We start from the raw sequence: 16,628 nt of genomic DNA on the forward strand, positions 1-16,628 counted from the left end.
GCGTGTATTTCATGCCTAATGCCAAAAGGAATTTATCGTCCCCGTGACGATTCCTTCGCTATATTTTACTTTAAACAATGCTTTTACGGTCGGACATAGTTAATAGATGATACGCCGGCCGCGAATAGAATATTAGCGCCCCAACTGTCGAACGATCTTCAGTCACGATCGAGCAGGTACTCGTTTTCGGGATACGTTCTTTTTCCTCCCATCAGGAAGCAGTGCCCTCGTGTGTATGGTCCAAAATCGTAACGCCGTGAGCCAAAACATAGTATTGTACATAAAGGGAAAGAAAAAAATCGAACAAAAAGAGAGCCTAGCATGATAATTATCACGTCGTTGTTTTCTTTCTAATAATGTTATTTACACAGATTATTATATTAACCTATATTATTCCATATGTTATTCAATATATATTGTGTATATATTGAATATAAAGGAGTAAGAAGAAATAAAGAAATTGCTAGCTCGACCTGTTTGCAGCATTAATTAAATTCGATCTATGACAAATTAATATATACTTGACGAAACTTTTACAACTGATAATCGTAATTAGGTGCATGATTAAATCGTTCATAATGTTGGAGGACAGCACCAGCGTTGTGACCTCTAAAATCTTCGAAAGGAACTGAAATACGAGAGAATTAGGAATTATTAACACGATAGTGGTCAGGAATTATTAACAGTATTTTATTATTACCTCCTGTCAAATGATCGTCGAAATTTGCTCGACCGTCGATGGACGTTCGATGATCGTAAAACTCATTTCCTGCACCTATATTTCCATCTTGTATTCTATAGTTTTCAAAAAATGGTTCACCAACATGATTATTCACTGAGTCAGTTTGATAATTGTGGTTTGCATAAATGTTTTGAAATACCGGGAAATACGGTTGTTCAGTCACTCTGGGTATTCTCGCTGCCCCGCAAACGGCAACGATCAAGAGACACAGCTACAATAAAGGACGTCACACTTCGAACCAACTAAATTCTGTCCAAGTCGCATCGAAATTAATGTCACATGTGCTACTTACGTAGTATCTCATTGCAGGGTCTGTAAATTATCCTGTGATCCTTAAAAGTTTGACTGCAGGAGTTTCCTTGCAAACATTCGTTTTATATGCGACATTGGCATAGTATTTCGACAACCCGTGTAAATAAGAAAGTTGGAAGATTACACCCCCGTATGCTGGCGATTACAAAAACCGCGCAGCGATACGTTCCATTACTGCGACTTGCGTAACAGAATTGCCTGTTGTGGCGAATGTGGTGAGGAAATAGCCGTTCTTTGAAATAATCGGGGATCGGGGATCAGTTTGCCATGACCAACTCGTAATTAATTCCTTACTTAGACTAAGCCAAGCATCGACCTGACGCAATCGATTTGTCCGAGAAAAAAGTACAAATACGTGGGAATTCGTCGTTGATCAATCGCTGCATAGCTTTTCATTTCTCCTGCATCTTAAATCATATTAATTGAAAAAGAAAATACGATGGTGTACTATAAAAAGAGTGCGCTTAATCTGTAATATCGATGATGAAATTAGTGGAAAACCAGTTTCACCGCGTGTAATGAATTTCAAAGTTTGTCTGTCGAGATTGCAAAGTTTGTTTGCCGAGAACCGCCGTCTGAGAATCGATGGAGGAGGAGCACGAAAGCTGATTATACACGACCCTAAAAACAACGATAATGCTATTCGGTTTGCCAGAATAATCGAGAAAACTTTCATGAGAAAATGAGTTTCCACGGATCGACGGATTAAGATCTCGAGAGAGGCAATCTCAGACCCGTAATCCCGTGTTGCGGGAAAGAACGTTGGTCTGTTATGAAATTTTAGGTCAGCATCTCGTACCGTCGGCTGAAAAAGGTTCGGGAAGTTTTGCGAAAATTAGTCGGCTATCGAAACTTTACGTTTCAAACGGCTCTACATGGTAAACGGCGCGGGCATAAGCTTTTAACGAGTTTCAATCTGGTCGTAGTCACGCCAAGAGCTCTTATTTCGCGATATTGAAGAAGCGCTCGCGGTGAGATTACGAAATCGCTGGAAAGGGGAAAGTTGGAAGACGAACGGACGGGGTGAGTACATTCAACAGCAAGATTGATACTTCCTTCGTTTTTATTGTACAATTTGCGAAACGGAAGTTTCGCTGAATTACGCTTGACTACGTTGATCGTTATGGCAGGTTAAAGACAGTCGTGATATGGTCGTTTCGATGGGACGAAGAGTCTCGCGGTGTCTTCCGCTTATTCAGCACGTTCTCGAGAGAGCTATACGTTTGATCGACTCGATCGCTGCAATCGCACCGTGACATTTGTTCACGAATCGTCTTTTAAGGGCAGTACGGTTTTATGGACGATTGGTAAATAGGCTGCGGATGTGCAACGGGTTGTGCGAGCTTCACAACATTGATCTGCGGCGCCGGGACCTGCACCACTTTCGGCTGATGGTACTGAATTGGGTATGAAATTTGAGGTTTCTGAATCACTTGAGTAACCGGTAGTTCGTATTTCTTCAAATACACCTTCGGCTCTTGGTACATCAATTTTTGATACATTGGCGCGTAGTAAACGGGCTTCTGGTAGATCGGCGCATACGACACCATCGGCTTCTGATAGATCGGATAAACCACTTTTGATTGAGCGACTGGCTTAACGATTACCGGTGCTGGTTTCACGATCACCGGAGGTGGAGATGGCTTCACGTAGGTGATCATCGGTTTCGGGATATAATGCGCCGGCGCTGGTTGCACGTACGGTTTCACGTAAATTTGCGGGGGCGGCGAGTACGAGATGGGATGCGAGTAAGTCGGAGGACACGGATTATAATACGATTCCCTTTTCATAGCCGCTTTGTCCTCCATCATGCCATCCGGCATGTGCATGTGCATGTCCATTGTAGTTTCGGAACGAACGCTCGACAGCCATATCAGACACGGTATCTGGAGATCACATAAATATCATGAGAATGTGCAAGTTAAATCGAGAAACGATAGCTAGGATATCTCACGCGCGTGAAAAAAAAAAAAAAGATTAACGAAATTGAAAGGATAACGAGTTTCCTTTGTCCGTTTGCTTACCAGTAATCTGAACATGATTTCAGCGTAGGTTGAACGATCTTCTTGATGAACGTCGGATCTAATGTCCTAGGCGAAACTAAAAGCGTGTTGTACGTGGCCGCTGGTTTTATAAACTTTTGCTACACTTAAGCAGGGCAAGTTTCTTGTGGACCTAACTCGAATGTGATTCCCTTAAGCGGCCGTCAGCCGAGCCAATGATGCAAGCGATCGCGCCCCGGTATTTCCTGAATAAATTGTGCACCTCGGGCGAACAGCCCTGTTATGTCGCTGTCGTTAGGCCGGCGTTCGTCATTTACCACACCGTCGCTAGTCATTGGTCGGTTTCTTGACCGACAAAACCGGAGGGCAAGCCTCGTAACAGATTGGATCGCTTCGGGTATTGCCTGCAGAAATTCGCGAAAAGGTGAAACAGTTTGTTCGCCTCGGACATATTCTACGGTCTTATTCAATGTATACATACATGTCTCTATCGCTGCCGCGGATTGTCATTCGATGCTATTTCCATTCGACGCAAATTACCTCGTGATTGATTTGTGATTGCGATACGTCTGTCGTACAAGATGCATAGTTGCTTCGTGAACGGATTAACGGTAGTTAATTATTAATGATCCGAACGCTAAAAGAACTCAATTGTTGAAAATGTAAAACGACTAAATTATAACGAGCTTCTTACAGAACACTGAATTTTTACTTCCCTCGGGTTAGAAAATAATTATTTCTGAGTAAAACAGTCTCCGGATTGATAGAGACATTGTCATATCTTTACCGACCTGGTTAAAGAGTATTGTAAAAAACAACGAACAAATTAACAGAGACAATTACTTAGTGCTGCATGAACTTTCGATTAAACTTGTGTACTTTCAAGACACTCCAATTGATTTCATCAATCAAGCTGAACAAGGGGAGAACAATTAACGACGTTGTTAAAACAAAAACAATTTATTTAAACAATATAACAATAGTTTAATTATAAAAACAGTGAACTATGTACAAAAGTCATAATGTCTGCTATATATATGTATATTTGGCTAATTGTCTGAAATTTGGAAGAGTAGTTCCCAAGATCAGTGCTTCCAACCGTGTCCTTTGCTTTGATGGTGGAATACATGCTTGTAGACAGGTACGTGCACTGGGTATGGTTTCGGAATAGGCACTGGAAAGTGCTTTTCAACTGTTACTGGATACGGCTTCTCAACAATATACGGCACCTGCGGGATATTAATATTAATATTTTAGCAATCTCTTTGTACAATATAATCTCCAAACTACAATATGTATGTACGTACAACGAGGTCAGAACGTAAGTAATTTTATGCTATATATCATGAGAATGAAATTTCATAACATCATATTAAAACAGTCAGACTTCGTTGCTATATTTCTAACGATATAAATTAAAATTGTTTCGCGAGGCTGCATATAGGGTGACTCAGTGTTGAAGGTACATTCAAAGAGGTGATGACATTAAATGAAAAAAATTCATTCTTCATTTAAGGCTTGGTTCTCAAGTTCGATTGGAATTAAAAAAAAAGATTCAAGAAAATCAAATTGAATTCAAAAATAACGATTCGAGTGAGAAAATTTTATTTACTTTTGACGTAGAATCATTGGTTGTACTTTGTATGACACTAATATTTATCTCATAAGTATTTTATATCGAACCTCTAACGATTGAACGTAATATAAAGTAAAAGATTTGATCTCACATCGTACCTTTTTCTCCACTACATAGGGCTCAGGCTTTTCTACTGGAATTTCGACATGCTTGACGACTTCCACAGGCACTGGATGCGGTATTGCCACTTCGACTTGATACGGTTGCGGAATGGGAACTTTAATTTGCTGTGGAATTGGGACTGGAACTGGATGTGGAATTGGTATGGCGTACTTTTTGTAAATGGGAATTTCCACAGGCTTTGAGGTTTCGTGATAGGTGGAACTGCCATGGTCCTCTTCGTAGGAGGCGTACACCAACGTAACTAAAGCGGCGAATATCTATAGTTCGACAAATTGTATTTGTTAGTTCTTGGAAATTATGATAATGATACTTTATTACTACATACAATGAAAATCTCTGTTGTTTGAGACGACATTTGATTTAAAACTTACAAGAATCCTCATGACTTCCACACCTGATGATGACGCTAGAACGAATCCTCGGCAATCCGTCGTGTTAACTCGTTACGATCACTTTGATGCTTTCAAAGTCACGGCCAAGTTCTTATATACCACAGTCACTTTCTCCCTTCTCTTCATTACCTTTACTCTTTCTGCCTGTTGCGAAGTTATTCGTACATGTGTACGATCTCTACGATTGTCTACACGCATATACTATATTTGCCTATGGCTGACTCCTCGTACTTCCTATCATTCACACACCATAAATTTATTATACAGCAATTTTGAAGGTAAAAAAACTTAACTTTCTACATTGCAGATTTAGATTGTCCTGTTAGTGGATCGATGATCAGATATCATGGGTATCAAACGGAGCAATATTTTTCATTTGCACAATTTGCACAAAGGACGATACATAATTCGTTATTATAAATTTCCTTGATATTGAGTAATATAAATCGGAGCGAAAATTTTTTGATTATTTTACGTCTAAACGTTTTATTTTAAACGCAAAAGACATAGAATGAGTTTAGTGAGCCGAGCTAAATGTAACTCGGTTATGGTCTAGTTCCTATGCTCAACAATTTATTATTAACGATTTAAGATTGAGATAGTGCATCACGCAATTTCCAAAGAACTTTTTTCACTGTAATTTTGGCATATTTTCTACAGAGATCTTTAGCAATTTATATTATCCACGTAAAATTATGTAAATCTTTTAACGAAACAGAATTTCCCTAATCCCAGGGCATTAAGTTTAATGTCGAACAACACCTGTAACCTAATAATTTACGCACATGTACGTATATATGTATATATACTTAGCGTAATTGTACGCGCAGTGTATCGAATCTCCATCGATCATCTTGAAGAAAGGAAATGGGACTTTCCAATGAAGCTTCACGTTTTCTTTCTTCAACATTTGTATACGTTTACTCAAAATGAAACAAGAATCTAACAAGTTTCGTGCATAGTAGGCCGTAGATGTAAATTTTTCGAGATGCAACTGCATTAACAGGATAGAGATATTTATATTTAACGTAGATTAGCACGATATATATATATATATATATATATATATATACACCAAAGCTGTGATATACATTCTGGTGTATATATATACCAGAGCTGTGATCATGGGAGAGAAGTTGCCTGGAAGATTCGAATTGTATACCTCCATGATATTCTCCGTATCAGCAAGCGGAACAGTGAAAGTGTATCTCAAGTAAAAGTGGTTTTGTGCCGCGATGTAGGAACGCGTCTGTTGTCGGACTCATTATGGCGAATCAAGATCGCGTAGAATTCCTATTGGTGACTGGTTCGTTTCTAGCAGATTCGTAACACCGGATGACGAAGAAACGAAATTTATGGTTACGCGTTTCCTTTTTATTCCTCAAGCGGCCGCTTGAAACAGGAAGAGACCAGACCATCAATCTTTTCCCCCCAGGCCGGTAACCACGACTATTGTTGCAGTTTAATTTCATTGCTACTCGTTTGACGAGCTGGTTCGACTATCAGAATGAACAAAGAGACAAGAGGTATTTTTCAAATATGGTTTATTAACAAAGAGTTGGCAGAGAGTTGGGAAACTTAACAAATTTTGTAACAAAGGCAACATTAAACACTAACAAGTCAAGATTCGAGTCTCGTGTCCCTTTTTCTTAGTATCCATTGCGGGGTAACCTAAACGATTATTCACTGAATGGAATAAGTTTAGATTTCAGGTGAGAAGCAGCTTTCTCGTAAAACGATCAATCCGACGAGGAACAATTCCCAAGTGTTCAGCAGCGAGCGAATCAACTTAGTGCCATCCTTTGCCCTTCGAAGTGTAATGGAATACGTGCTTGTAAACTGGCACATGAACTGGATACGGCTTGGCGACTGGAATGGGAAATTTCTTTTCGACGTACACTGGATACGGCTTCTCCACCACAAAAGGTACCTGAATAGACACGATGTGCGATATAGTGACACGTGATATAGTTATCGCGATCTAACGTCCAACAACGGTAGCTTCATCACTGTTCGATAATTTGATGTTTCTACTTACGTGCTTCTCAACGACAACGGGCTCTGGCTTTTCGATAGGGATTTCGACGTGTTTTACGACTTCAACCGGATAAGGGTGTGGAATTTCGATGGGAACGTGTTGCGGTTGGGGAATTGGAATTTCTATCTTCTGGGGGATTTCGACTGGCACCGGATGAGGGATTGGAATTGCTGCAATTGTACGAGTAAACATCATTATGCATTTGAAGCAAGCAGTTTTTTTTTTCTTTCGTTTGTATATAAGTATTTACCATATTTCTTGTAAATTGGAATTTCTACTGGCTTCGTCTTTTCTTCGTAGGTGGAGGTCCCGTGATCTTCATCGTAGCTCGCAGAGACAATCCCAGCTATCACCGCGAAACCGAGCAAAGCAATCTATCAACATTCGATTGATAATCTTAAATTACATTACGACTTATCATTCCTGTTCTCCGTTCAGCGGCCAATCGAAGCCAAGGGATACATGAAGTAATTACTTAATTTTCTTCTATCAGGAGCATATAATTTACATTTTCAATCAATTTAAGGTAACTACTATTATTACGTAATGTATCTACTGTCTTTAAAGTTACACAGTTGTCGCATAGATCTTACAATTTGGTTCATAGTTGTAGGTCCAGAAAGGATATGTTTATTGTTTAAGCACAAAGCGTTGAATGTCTACAGCCAATGGAATACCGAGCTTATATACTAACATCGATTCCACCACCTTTCACTAATTCCATACACTACAATCTCGACCCTTTCCAGCATAGGTATATCGAATTACGTTTTACCATCTACCAATCAAACGAACTCTATGCATCGTTAATGAATATGAAAGGTCCTTGTTTTATTTTTCATGCGGCTCATTGACCGTTCTCCGTCTATGGCTGGCCGGAAGTCAAGATTACGTGTGGATTTACGGACGTGGGAAGTGCATAAAAGCATCTCGTCGTTGGGATTGCACTTTCTTTTTTACCAAATGACGCTTCGATGAAAAAATTGTGCCGGTGCATTGCTGACGTTTTTTAAATGTTGTCCCATCTATCAACAGATGAATCTAAGTGTTTCCAGGATTTAGGAATTGAGCGAATGTAGAGTAAAACTTTGCTTGATGCCTCGAAGCGCAATGATCGGTAAAGCGGAAGATTCTAGATACAACCGCAAATTCGCAATTGCTACGTTTACCGGAAACACGAATGCCTTGTGCGGTCACGAAAATTTCACAGAGCTAATTCGCTCGTGTTTGGAAATAAATATCTAAAAGGATCATCATGATGAAGCTCATTAAGTACACGTGTGAGTTATACTCGTCTTCTTCGGACAGTCCGATTTGTATGCAAAGTCGTTTGAAATTCGATTTCTGCTTCGTGCTCGATCATTCTATAAATCTCAGGTATACCGGAAGTGAAGGTGAGAAGCGATCTCTGACGTAAAGATACTTAAAGTGGATAAAAGTTTTCGGATCAGTAACATGAAAGTCCAAACGCGTTCGCCTTGTGAAAGGATTCTTGATGAAAAAACCGATCGGACACGCCGATCTTTGTTCCTGTAAAAGTGAATTTCTGTTTTATCACAAAGACGAGGTATGCTGATCGAGAGGCGAGAGCAGAAAGTGTGTCTGTTGTTTTCCTCGATTTATACTTTTTCCTACACTTTAGGGAAATACTAAACTATTTTCAGTTAGCTTTTTATTTTAATCGTGAATTAAATCTTAAACTGCACGTCTTATTGCTTAACGCGTGTCACGATGCAATTTGGTAAATTTATGGTTCAGTGGCTTTTCCCATTTTTGACTTTTAAACACGTTCCGTGTTTTTTAATAAAATACAAATAAAAAGAAATGCTAGATCTCAAATTCTACGATATGGAGCCATCTGGCATAAAACAAGAAAAAGAAATAACCAAAATTGGAGAAAGCTGCTTACAAATTTAAATTTTTGTTGCTCGCTATCAAGTCTCAATTAACGATGACAAAGAAAGAGAGAAAGAGAGAGGAATTAAAAGTGAACAATTAAATCATGATACAAGTTTAATACGAATGCGAATACGGATAATATAACTATAATACGGTGATACCATTAGAATCAGAGAGTTATCATTTCTCGGTGGAAAGTTTGTCTCGGATTTCGGCTGGATTTCCGAGAGTACATTGCTTGCTTCCTCTGTGCAAATTCCCGTCATCCCAAATATAGAGACAGCGTTCGTATTAAACTCACAAGTTACAGTTTGCTGCTCGTCCTATTAAACTTCGTTCGGGGCGAAATTAATTACGTCGTGCAAATCTTCTTAAAAGCGAAAGCGATTTAATCAGCCTTTTAATAGTTTGATTTATTTGCCTACTTATCACGGACGCGGATGCTGTTTTAAGCGGCGCACCATCTCGTTAATGGCACGCGATGCTTGTCACGTCAGGCGAAACGTCGAATCGACGCTTTCGATATGCCTTGAATCTCGCGCGCGTAATAACGAGGCTCACCTTAGAAATTGAACGTTCAAAGTTCAGTTGCGGTTTTAATAACACTCACGACCCTCTTTTGTACCTCACTTTGTAGAGAAAAAATTCGATCGAAGCGTACTCATCCGAGGAAGCGAAAGTAACTTTTCTACGTGTTTTTGTTCCAATTTATCTATCAAAAGTCGAAGAGAAATTTCACGAATGTCAAAGTATTAAAAATGTAAATCGACGTACGTTTATTCTGCGCAGCAGGCAAGCCTTCGTTCAGTCCTTATATTTTCCGTTTTTCTTTTAGTTTCTTTTATAGGGAAAGCACATTGACGAATGTACAGCTCAAAGTGAACGTTTGATTATTTCCTAGATGCGAGTATAAGTAACACTGTTAATGGAATAAGAATATAATTCTAAAGAAACATTCGTTTTACATAAGTTACATAAAATAATGATTACATCGAGTATAGGCAAATTTCCCTAACGTTATCTTTATAAGGTTTAATATATAAAAGCGAGTTTCTGTTTTTTAGAAGATATTAAGCATAGATCGCATAATCAGGCTTCAATTTTACTTTCGCAGGAAAACATTTTCTTGCAGCAACCGCTTCTTCTTTCACTGCTTTCTTCATCTTGTTTCTAACACACGAGCTATCGTAAAGAACCCACCGGAAATGATGTTCGAGAGGGGCGCGCGAAAGGGATCGTGAGAGGGAAGTCTTGTAGTTCTTCGTATGCACATAATTAACTCCACCAATTTCAACTATTTTTTAGAGATAACATCGATTGTTACGAAGGAACAATGCGAGTAATAAAGTAGAATCGTGTTTAGAAATGCAAAAAAAAAAAAAAAAGAAAAAACAATCAACGTTGCTACTATTTTACGCTAACACGTAAGATCAAAGATCTTGAACTGCCGCAATATTAGAATTATTAAGCAATATTATTTCCATTCTATTTCTCAAACATTAAGCTTCTTTTCTCTCGATGATCTTCCATTCTCGTTCCTTCTTTTGCAATGTAAAAATAACAAAAACTAATTTAATTAATTATGAAGAAGAAATGTCGTGACGCATTAACGAGACTCTAATGAGATAGATAATTACCTATCGTACGATTTTTCGTTCCTGCACAATGTGTTCTAGCAGCTTCTTCCTTCTTTTACTCGGGTCAATGAAATAACAGATTATTTTCATGTCTCACTTTCGCCTTAGTTTCTTCCGCATCGCGTTTTTTCTTTCAACATCTTTCTCCAGTTTATTCTTTATCGCGAGCATGTTACTATGCTAATGCGATCTTGCAAGATAGAGAAACGATGCGCTCGCTTACTGCGGATCTTCCGAGCATCCGATGGTTATAGTTTATGGGTCGGACATCGATTTCTCGTTATCCCTCGTACTATACGAAAAAAATGGGGAATGAAAGTGGACTTTGAATTTGCTTCTTCGCTTTTCGATAACACTTGATCGTTTTACATTTGAGAATTTCGTACATTCACTTTCATCTCGTGAACGTACATTTTTCAACGAATTCCGCCTGTGCCGTCACAGTCGAATTTACAAAGGTCAATGACAGAGGAAAGCAATCATTATGATGACTTTCGCTGCGAATGTCTTGAACGTGCGACATTCTCCTTTCTCCTCGGCGCCTTCCATCCCCAATTGTAACATTCTATTAACATAATATCGCGTCAACTTTTCCGCATCTGTTCTCACGATCGAGGAAACAAACTGTAAAACATACGACACATAAATAAATGAGTGAAATAATAAAATAAGTAATTAACGAAATCAGAATTACACTGTTTTAATAGGAAAGATAATGTATAAAAATAAGTGAGAACAGTTCACGTGTAATTTATGTAATTGTATTTATTAATAAATCATTTCAAGATACAAAAAAAGAAAAGGAATAACAAGACAAGATATGTAAATATGGAACATATAGAGGCTGCAATTCCAACGCTGCCATTAACGATTAACGTAAAAACAATTAACAACGTAATTTCACAGTTTAATGGCCCTTGTGACTGTGCACTATTGTTTTGTGAATTGGAATCTTAATTGGAATAGGCTTCACCACTGGGACAGGAATGTGTTTCACTACGTGGAACGGTACAGGCTTCTCAATTTTCACTGGAATGATTTTCTCGATGGGCGTGGGTACCTTTTTCTCCACCTTCGTAAATACTTGTTTCTCCACCTAAGAACAAACGAATGTTATTTCAACAAGTTGAATGTCAAGAAAATCAGCTGAGAGAGCGAGTCAAATTTTGATCGAGAGCATCTACCTGGTAAGGAACAGGTTTCTTCACGATTACCGGGACTGGATAATTCTGTGGAACTTTTTCAATCTGCAGACTCGGTATAAACAGAGGAACCTTCTTGGCGACTGGTATTCCTGTTGCAATAAAGCCAAATATGGTATAAAATACTACGCTTGGTTGACATTAGTTTACGTACCGATTGTTTTCACCACGGGTATATAATGTCCGCCTTTCCCATGACTTGCTAAACTAATCTCGTGTTCTGATCCACCTGATATGATAAAATAAAACACGGTTTTTTCGAGCGTATGGTGTTAAAACATACGAATAATATTTATAACGTCAACTGAACCTAATTCACCGAGGCCAAATCCTTCCTCCTCGTGGTCCACGGCGATTTCTCCCAAAGTTAGCCCGTAACCGCCAAATTCCAGTTCGCTGGCCCAACAGGAGGCGACGATCGTCAAAATTACGATCTTGAAAATAAAAATGTTAAGAAAGCTTGTGAAAAGGAAAGATGTATCGAGGAAGTTTATTTGTCGAGTCGACGCTTTCAATATTGATTATTAGCATGAGTTTAAATGTCGCATGGTGAACTGACGTACGATTTTTTCCATATTCCCTCGTTCAGTACACGTGCGTGCTTGTTGAATAAAACATCAACTCGAGACAAATTGTTAGCGTAGTCACTTTATATACTGCTCTGCAAGGGACAAGCAACCCCACTATCATGCGAAATTCTATTCGACACCTTCACTATCGGGTTACGTTTCTCTATTTCTCCAAACATTGTATGTACTAGAACAATTACGTGATACAGGATTTCCATCCTTGCTAGAACCGGACAATGCTCAACTTTATTCAAATCCCCTTGTTTTAACGCGATTTCTTAGTCTCATTCATTCACTTGATGATTGCGTGTTTCCTTGCCCGCTCATTTATATCCACTTGCAATCAAATCACGGTCGAACGTATACCTCGAACACATTTTACAGCGGATCACCGGGATACTTCCTACTTCCTGATGTCGATTAATCGCCCGATACATTAATTATATGTAAAATGTGCTGACGCTAATGGATTTCAGATAATGATCATGAAAGTAAAATGTAAAATCAGGACGACGAAACTGAATATCGTGTGCATAAATGGATATCTATACGACATATATATACCTGATGTATATGTGATAAAAGTTTCATACGAGTATATTGTTATCCAATATGTACAATATTACAATGTATATTACAAAATCATGGAAGGTTAATTATATTCACGCATTCCTTGTTACATACATTTTAAAACATATATAGTTTGATGTTCGTTTATTTAATTCTACGAGTATCTTAAATTCAATTGTTTTTGACATCAAAGAAAGCGATGACCATGCTAGTTCCTATAAATCTCGTTTAATCAAGTATGCGGTAATAATTAGGTAAAGATTACTCGCCCGTCATTTTGGCAGACTTTCTTTGCCTTCACGCTTCATTTGCTGATCAAGTGTTCCTTTTCATCCTGAACTAGTGCATTTGCAAACATTCACTTTCCACGGAAAGGTGCATCGGAAATATTAGTGAAAGTTATGATCTCGAGCGCGTTAAATCGGATACATCGGCGAAGTACGATGACCGTCTCTATCTACTATCTACAAAACTAAAAAGAAAAGTTCAATTCATCCTAAATGGAAAGTTTCTTCAATTCGACTTGTTGGATTTCTCTCTAAGGATGCCTGTTCGTATCTTTTCAAAATGCAAAAGCTCATCCGTGATCTAAACTACAGCTAACTGCAAGGTGCAACTACGTCAATTTCATCTTTTTGTTTTTTTTTTTTTTTTTCATTCTTCATACGTTTGACGTATGATAGTACAAACACGCGAGGAAATTGGTTCAAAATTTGCGGAGATTAACTTTCTCACTCAAATAACGGAAAGTGCGTATATTATTTTCAAGGCTTTCTTTTTTATTGAAAAACGAGAACAATTATAAAATTACAAACGAGAACATTTATAAAATTACAAAATGTACAGCAACAATGTTTCATATATACATAATAAAAACAATAAAATTAATTGGCTATGCATTAAGCTTCAACAATCAACAAATGCGATTCCATCAGCGTGGTTCAATTTGGAACCGAATCCAGAGGAAAAGCGTGTGCACCGTCGTTTCGGTATCAGTCGGTATCATTTCATAATGAGTCGTTAAAGTTTAATGCTTCTTCGCATGGTGGTAGATCGTTTTGTATACGGGTATCTTTATGGGATACGGCTTGATGACCGGCACTGGCACGTGCTTCTCGATCGTAATAGGGATCGGCTTCTCTACTGGTACTGGGATATGCTTTTCCACGGGGAATGGGACCTTCTTCTCCACAGGCACGGCGACGGTTTTTATCACTTGCACAGGAACCAATTTTGGAACTGGATGAGCCACCGGATACTGTTGAGGAACACCAACTGGCACTGGATGGGGTACGCCTATCTTCAAAATCTGAGGAACCGGTACCCCTAAACGACAAAATATACATATAAAGTACATTGCAAGTAAATGTCACGTAGATTCTTAAAAAAAAAAAAAAAAAAAATCGTACCAATATGTTTGATCACTTTAACCGGTACGGGCTTCGTTACTTCAACATGCTCGGACACGGGAACGCTATGCACTACACTGTGACCTCCGTCGAGGGAAACTCCACTTTCGTCTCCACCCTCGTATCCACCTCCTAAAGAAGAGTAGTCTGAGCTGAAGTGATCACCGCCGGCCTCCAAGTGTCCACCAGAGGACTCCTCCAGGCCTCCACCATGACTACCGCCAAAGTCACCGCCGCCGCCGCCATAACTGCCACCGTATTCTCCGCCAGTGCCACCACCACCGTAGTCACCGCCACCGTAGCTGCCACCATAGTCACCACCGTAACTTCCGCCCGAGGAAGTCCCGTGGCCTTCTTGATCGGATCTTTCAACTGGTTGGAAGCCACCGTACAATTGAGGATAAAATTGATTTTCATCCTGGTGCACGATCACCGGCGTGCTCGCGACCAAGGACACCAGAGAAAGTAGCACCTACGTCGAAGGTAAAGTTCACGTTAGTGAATGTGCATTTGAATGTCGACTGGCTGACAACAGACTGCGCTCAGAAAGAGAATGTATCGCTGCTTTGTGAATAAATTTAGTTGGAACGTCCAGCGCGAATGTTAGAATTGCAATTAACCGATCGTCGAACGAGGTATAAAGTTTACGTGATGACGAAACATTCGTTTTTAAACGATGTTACATGGAGTTTTTTTATTTTTGTTGCTGTTGTTGAAAATGAAGGTTTTGTTCAGATCGTTAACGAGTCACGGTGAACGAATATACTGGAGAAACGAGCGACATATTAGGCGCTATGTCGATGGATTTTTCAGATACTTTGTTCAATTCGTAAATTCGTACGAATCGCGTGGAAACGAGAATTTTCCGAATTCTTTACTCACGATTTCGTTCATATTTAGGCGCATGTTACTGCACACCTGGCTGCTAGTTGTAGAAGTTTCTTCAGCGACTGATACATCTTTGCACATTGCTCGTCTTAATATACCATCGAGCCTTTCACTGTCGGCGATGTAGTTTAGTCCATTTCGCTGCGATAAATCGCTGTTTCTCAGGTATCGGTCCGGCGAACACGTCGTAAGTATTGGCCATTTTTGCAAGTCCGCCAGCACCGTTCAAATTAGACATTTTCTGCTCTATTCGTAGGTGAGTGTCCACGTACATTCACAATTTTCATCGGTCTGTCACTGAACGGTGCTCCCACCATTCAAAAGTCAATATACGTTCAAAAGCGACAAAACTATTTAGACGTCTCTTGTTTGTACTTAAATTTCGATACTTTGAACACGTTAATTCTGTTGATCAATTTCTCAACTTTTTTCTGAATTGAACGCAACTAACGAGTTTCAGTAATTTTCTTATTAAGTAATTACGACTGCTTTCTTTTCAGATTTCATGGAACACGAAGTTTAGCGAGTTCATAGTGTATCACGATTCCCGCGCACTTGCGAGAATTTCTAATAGTTAACACGTTCCGCGTGCATCACACGATGGCACACGCGACATAGAGATCGATTCGCTCTGTTACGTGCAGACATACGCAAGTAAGAAAGAGTAGAATGTGAATGAAACGTGTAAACGAAATTGCAAACGAAGAATTATAAAGAAAAAATATATGTGAGTGGATAAAAGATACAACATGCAATCTAAAAAATATCAATAGAAAGTTTAAAACGGAGAAACAAACAAATTAAAAAATAGGAAAGAAAAAATTTTTTAAAATAGAAACAAGTGTCGTAGAAAAGACCGGAGCAAGTTGATAGATTTTCTAGTTTTTAAATTTTGCAATTTTTGTTTGAATTAGTTACTTAATAAAAAATATGCTAGAATATACATTGGTCCTTTCTCCTCATGTGTTGTAAAGAGGAAAAATGTTTATTTGATGAAATCAAAATCAAATATCATAGATACATGTTACATGTAAAAAATATTAATAAATATTATCAATTTTATTACTCAAACTATTAATTGAAAAATGAATCACTTTCTAAATTTGGATAACAACTGATAAATATATAATTGGAAATATTTACCAAAAAAATTGCTACCAAAAATTCATACACCGAATTCATTGTGTAAAAATAAAGAAATAAAAACA

General features: G+C 38.7%; 6 protein-coding genes across 6 annotated transcripts; all 6 read right to left on the reverse strand.

Moving 5' to 3' along the window:
• Positions 1-447: 447 nt before the first annotated feature.
• On the reverse strand, positions 448-1,168 carry LOC122529176. The gene is made up of 3 exons (XM_043655007.1): positions 1,035-1,168; positions 701-953; positions 448-628 (listed from the first exon to the last, which is right to left on the reverse strand). Exons 1-3 carry the CDS (start codon positions 1,044-1,046, stop codon positions 534-536), a joined length of 360 nt encoding a protein of 119 aa, XP_043510942.1. The 5' UTR covers positions 1,047-1,168; the 3' UTR covers positions 448-533.
• A 931-nt stretch (positions 1,169-2,099) lies between these two features.
• On the reverse strand, positions 2,100-3,307 carry LOC122529172 (extensin-2-like). The gene is made up of 2 exons (XM_043655003.1): positions 3,079-3,307; positions 2,100-2,940 (listed from the first exon to the last, which is right to left on the reverse strand). Exons 1-2 carry the CDS (start codon positions 3,091-3,093, stop codon positions 2,332-2,334), a joined length of 624 nt encoding a protein of 207 aa, XP_043510938.1. The 5' UTR covers positions 3,094-3,307; the 3' UTR covers positions 2,100-2,331.
• Positions 3,308-4,020: 713 nt separating this feature from the next.
• Positions 4,021-5,258, reverse strand: LOC122529175 (tetra-peptide repeat homeobox protein 1-like). Its single transcript, XM_043655006.1, has 3 exons — positions 5,188-5,258; positions 4,792-5,073; positions 4,021-4,286 (listed from the first exon to the last, which is right to left on the reverse strand). The coding sequence occupies exons 1-3, from the start codon at positions 5,197-5,199 to the stop codon at positions 4,143-4,145; spliced, it is 438 nt and encodes a 145-aa protein (XP_043510941.1). The 5' UTR covers positions 5,200-5,258; the 3' UTR covers positions 4,021-4,142.
• A 1,477-nt stretch (positions 5,259-6,735) lies between these two features.
• LOC122529174 (MAGE-like protein 2) lies at positions 6,736-7,931 on the reverse strand. The gene is made up of 4 exons (XM_043655005.1): positions 7,840-7,931; positions 7,497-7,620; positions 7,247-7,416; positions 6,736-7,138 (listed from the first exon to the last, which is right to left on the reverse strand). Exons 1-4 carry the CDS (start codon positions 7,849-7,851, stop codon positions 6,998-7,000), a joined length of 447 nt encoding a protein of 148 aa, XP_043510940.1. The 5' UTR covers positions 7,852-7,931; the 3' UTR covers positions 6,736-6,997.
• Positions 7,932-11,622: 3,691 nt separating this feature from the next.
• Positions 11,623-12,663, reverse strand: LOC122529173 (MAGE-like protein 2). The gene is made up of 5 exons (XM_043655004.1): positions 12,548-12,663; positions 12,295-12,418; positions 12,139-12,213; positions 11,967-12,076; positions 11,623-11,878 (listed from the first exon to the last, which is right to left on the reverse strand). The coding sequence occupies exons 1-5, from the start codon at positions 12,557-12,559 to the stop codon at positions 11,690-11,692; spliced, it is 510 nt and encodes a 169-aa protein (XP_043510939.1). The 5' UTR covers positions 12,560-12,663; the 3' UTR covers positions 11,623-11,689.
• A 1,270-nt stretch (positions 12,664-13,933) lies between these two features.
• On the reverse strand, positions 13,934-15,526 carry LOC122529171 (protein argonaute 18-like). The gene is made up of 3 exons (XM_043655002.1): positions 15,415-15,526; positions 14,533-15,004; positions 13,934-14,449 (listed from the first exon to the last, which is right to left on the reverse strand). The coding sequence occupies exons 1-3, from the start codon at positions 15,499-15,501 to the stop codon at positions 14,151-14,153; spliced, it is 858 nt and encodes a 285-aa protein (XP_043510937.1). The 5' UTR covers positions 15,502-15,526; the 3' UTR covers positions 13,934-14,150.
• Positions 15,527-16,628: the final 1,102 nt, after the last annotated feature.

The sequence above is a fragment of the Frieseomelitta varia genome, unplaced genomic scaffold (genome assembly GCF_011392965.1).
Source record: "Frieseomelitta varia isolate USP_RPSP 00005682 unplaced genomic scaffold, Fvar_1.2 scaffold_279, whole genome shotgun sequence".
NCBI classification, from domain to species: Eukaryota; Metazoa; Arthropoda; class Insecta; order Hymenoptera; family Apidae; genus Frieseomelitta; species Frieseomelitta varia.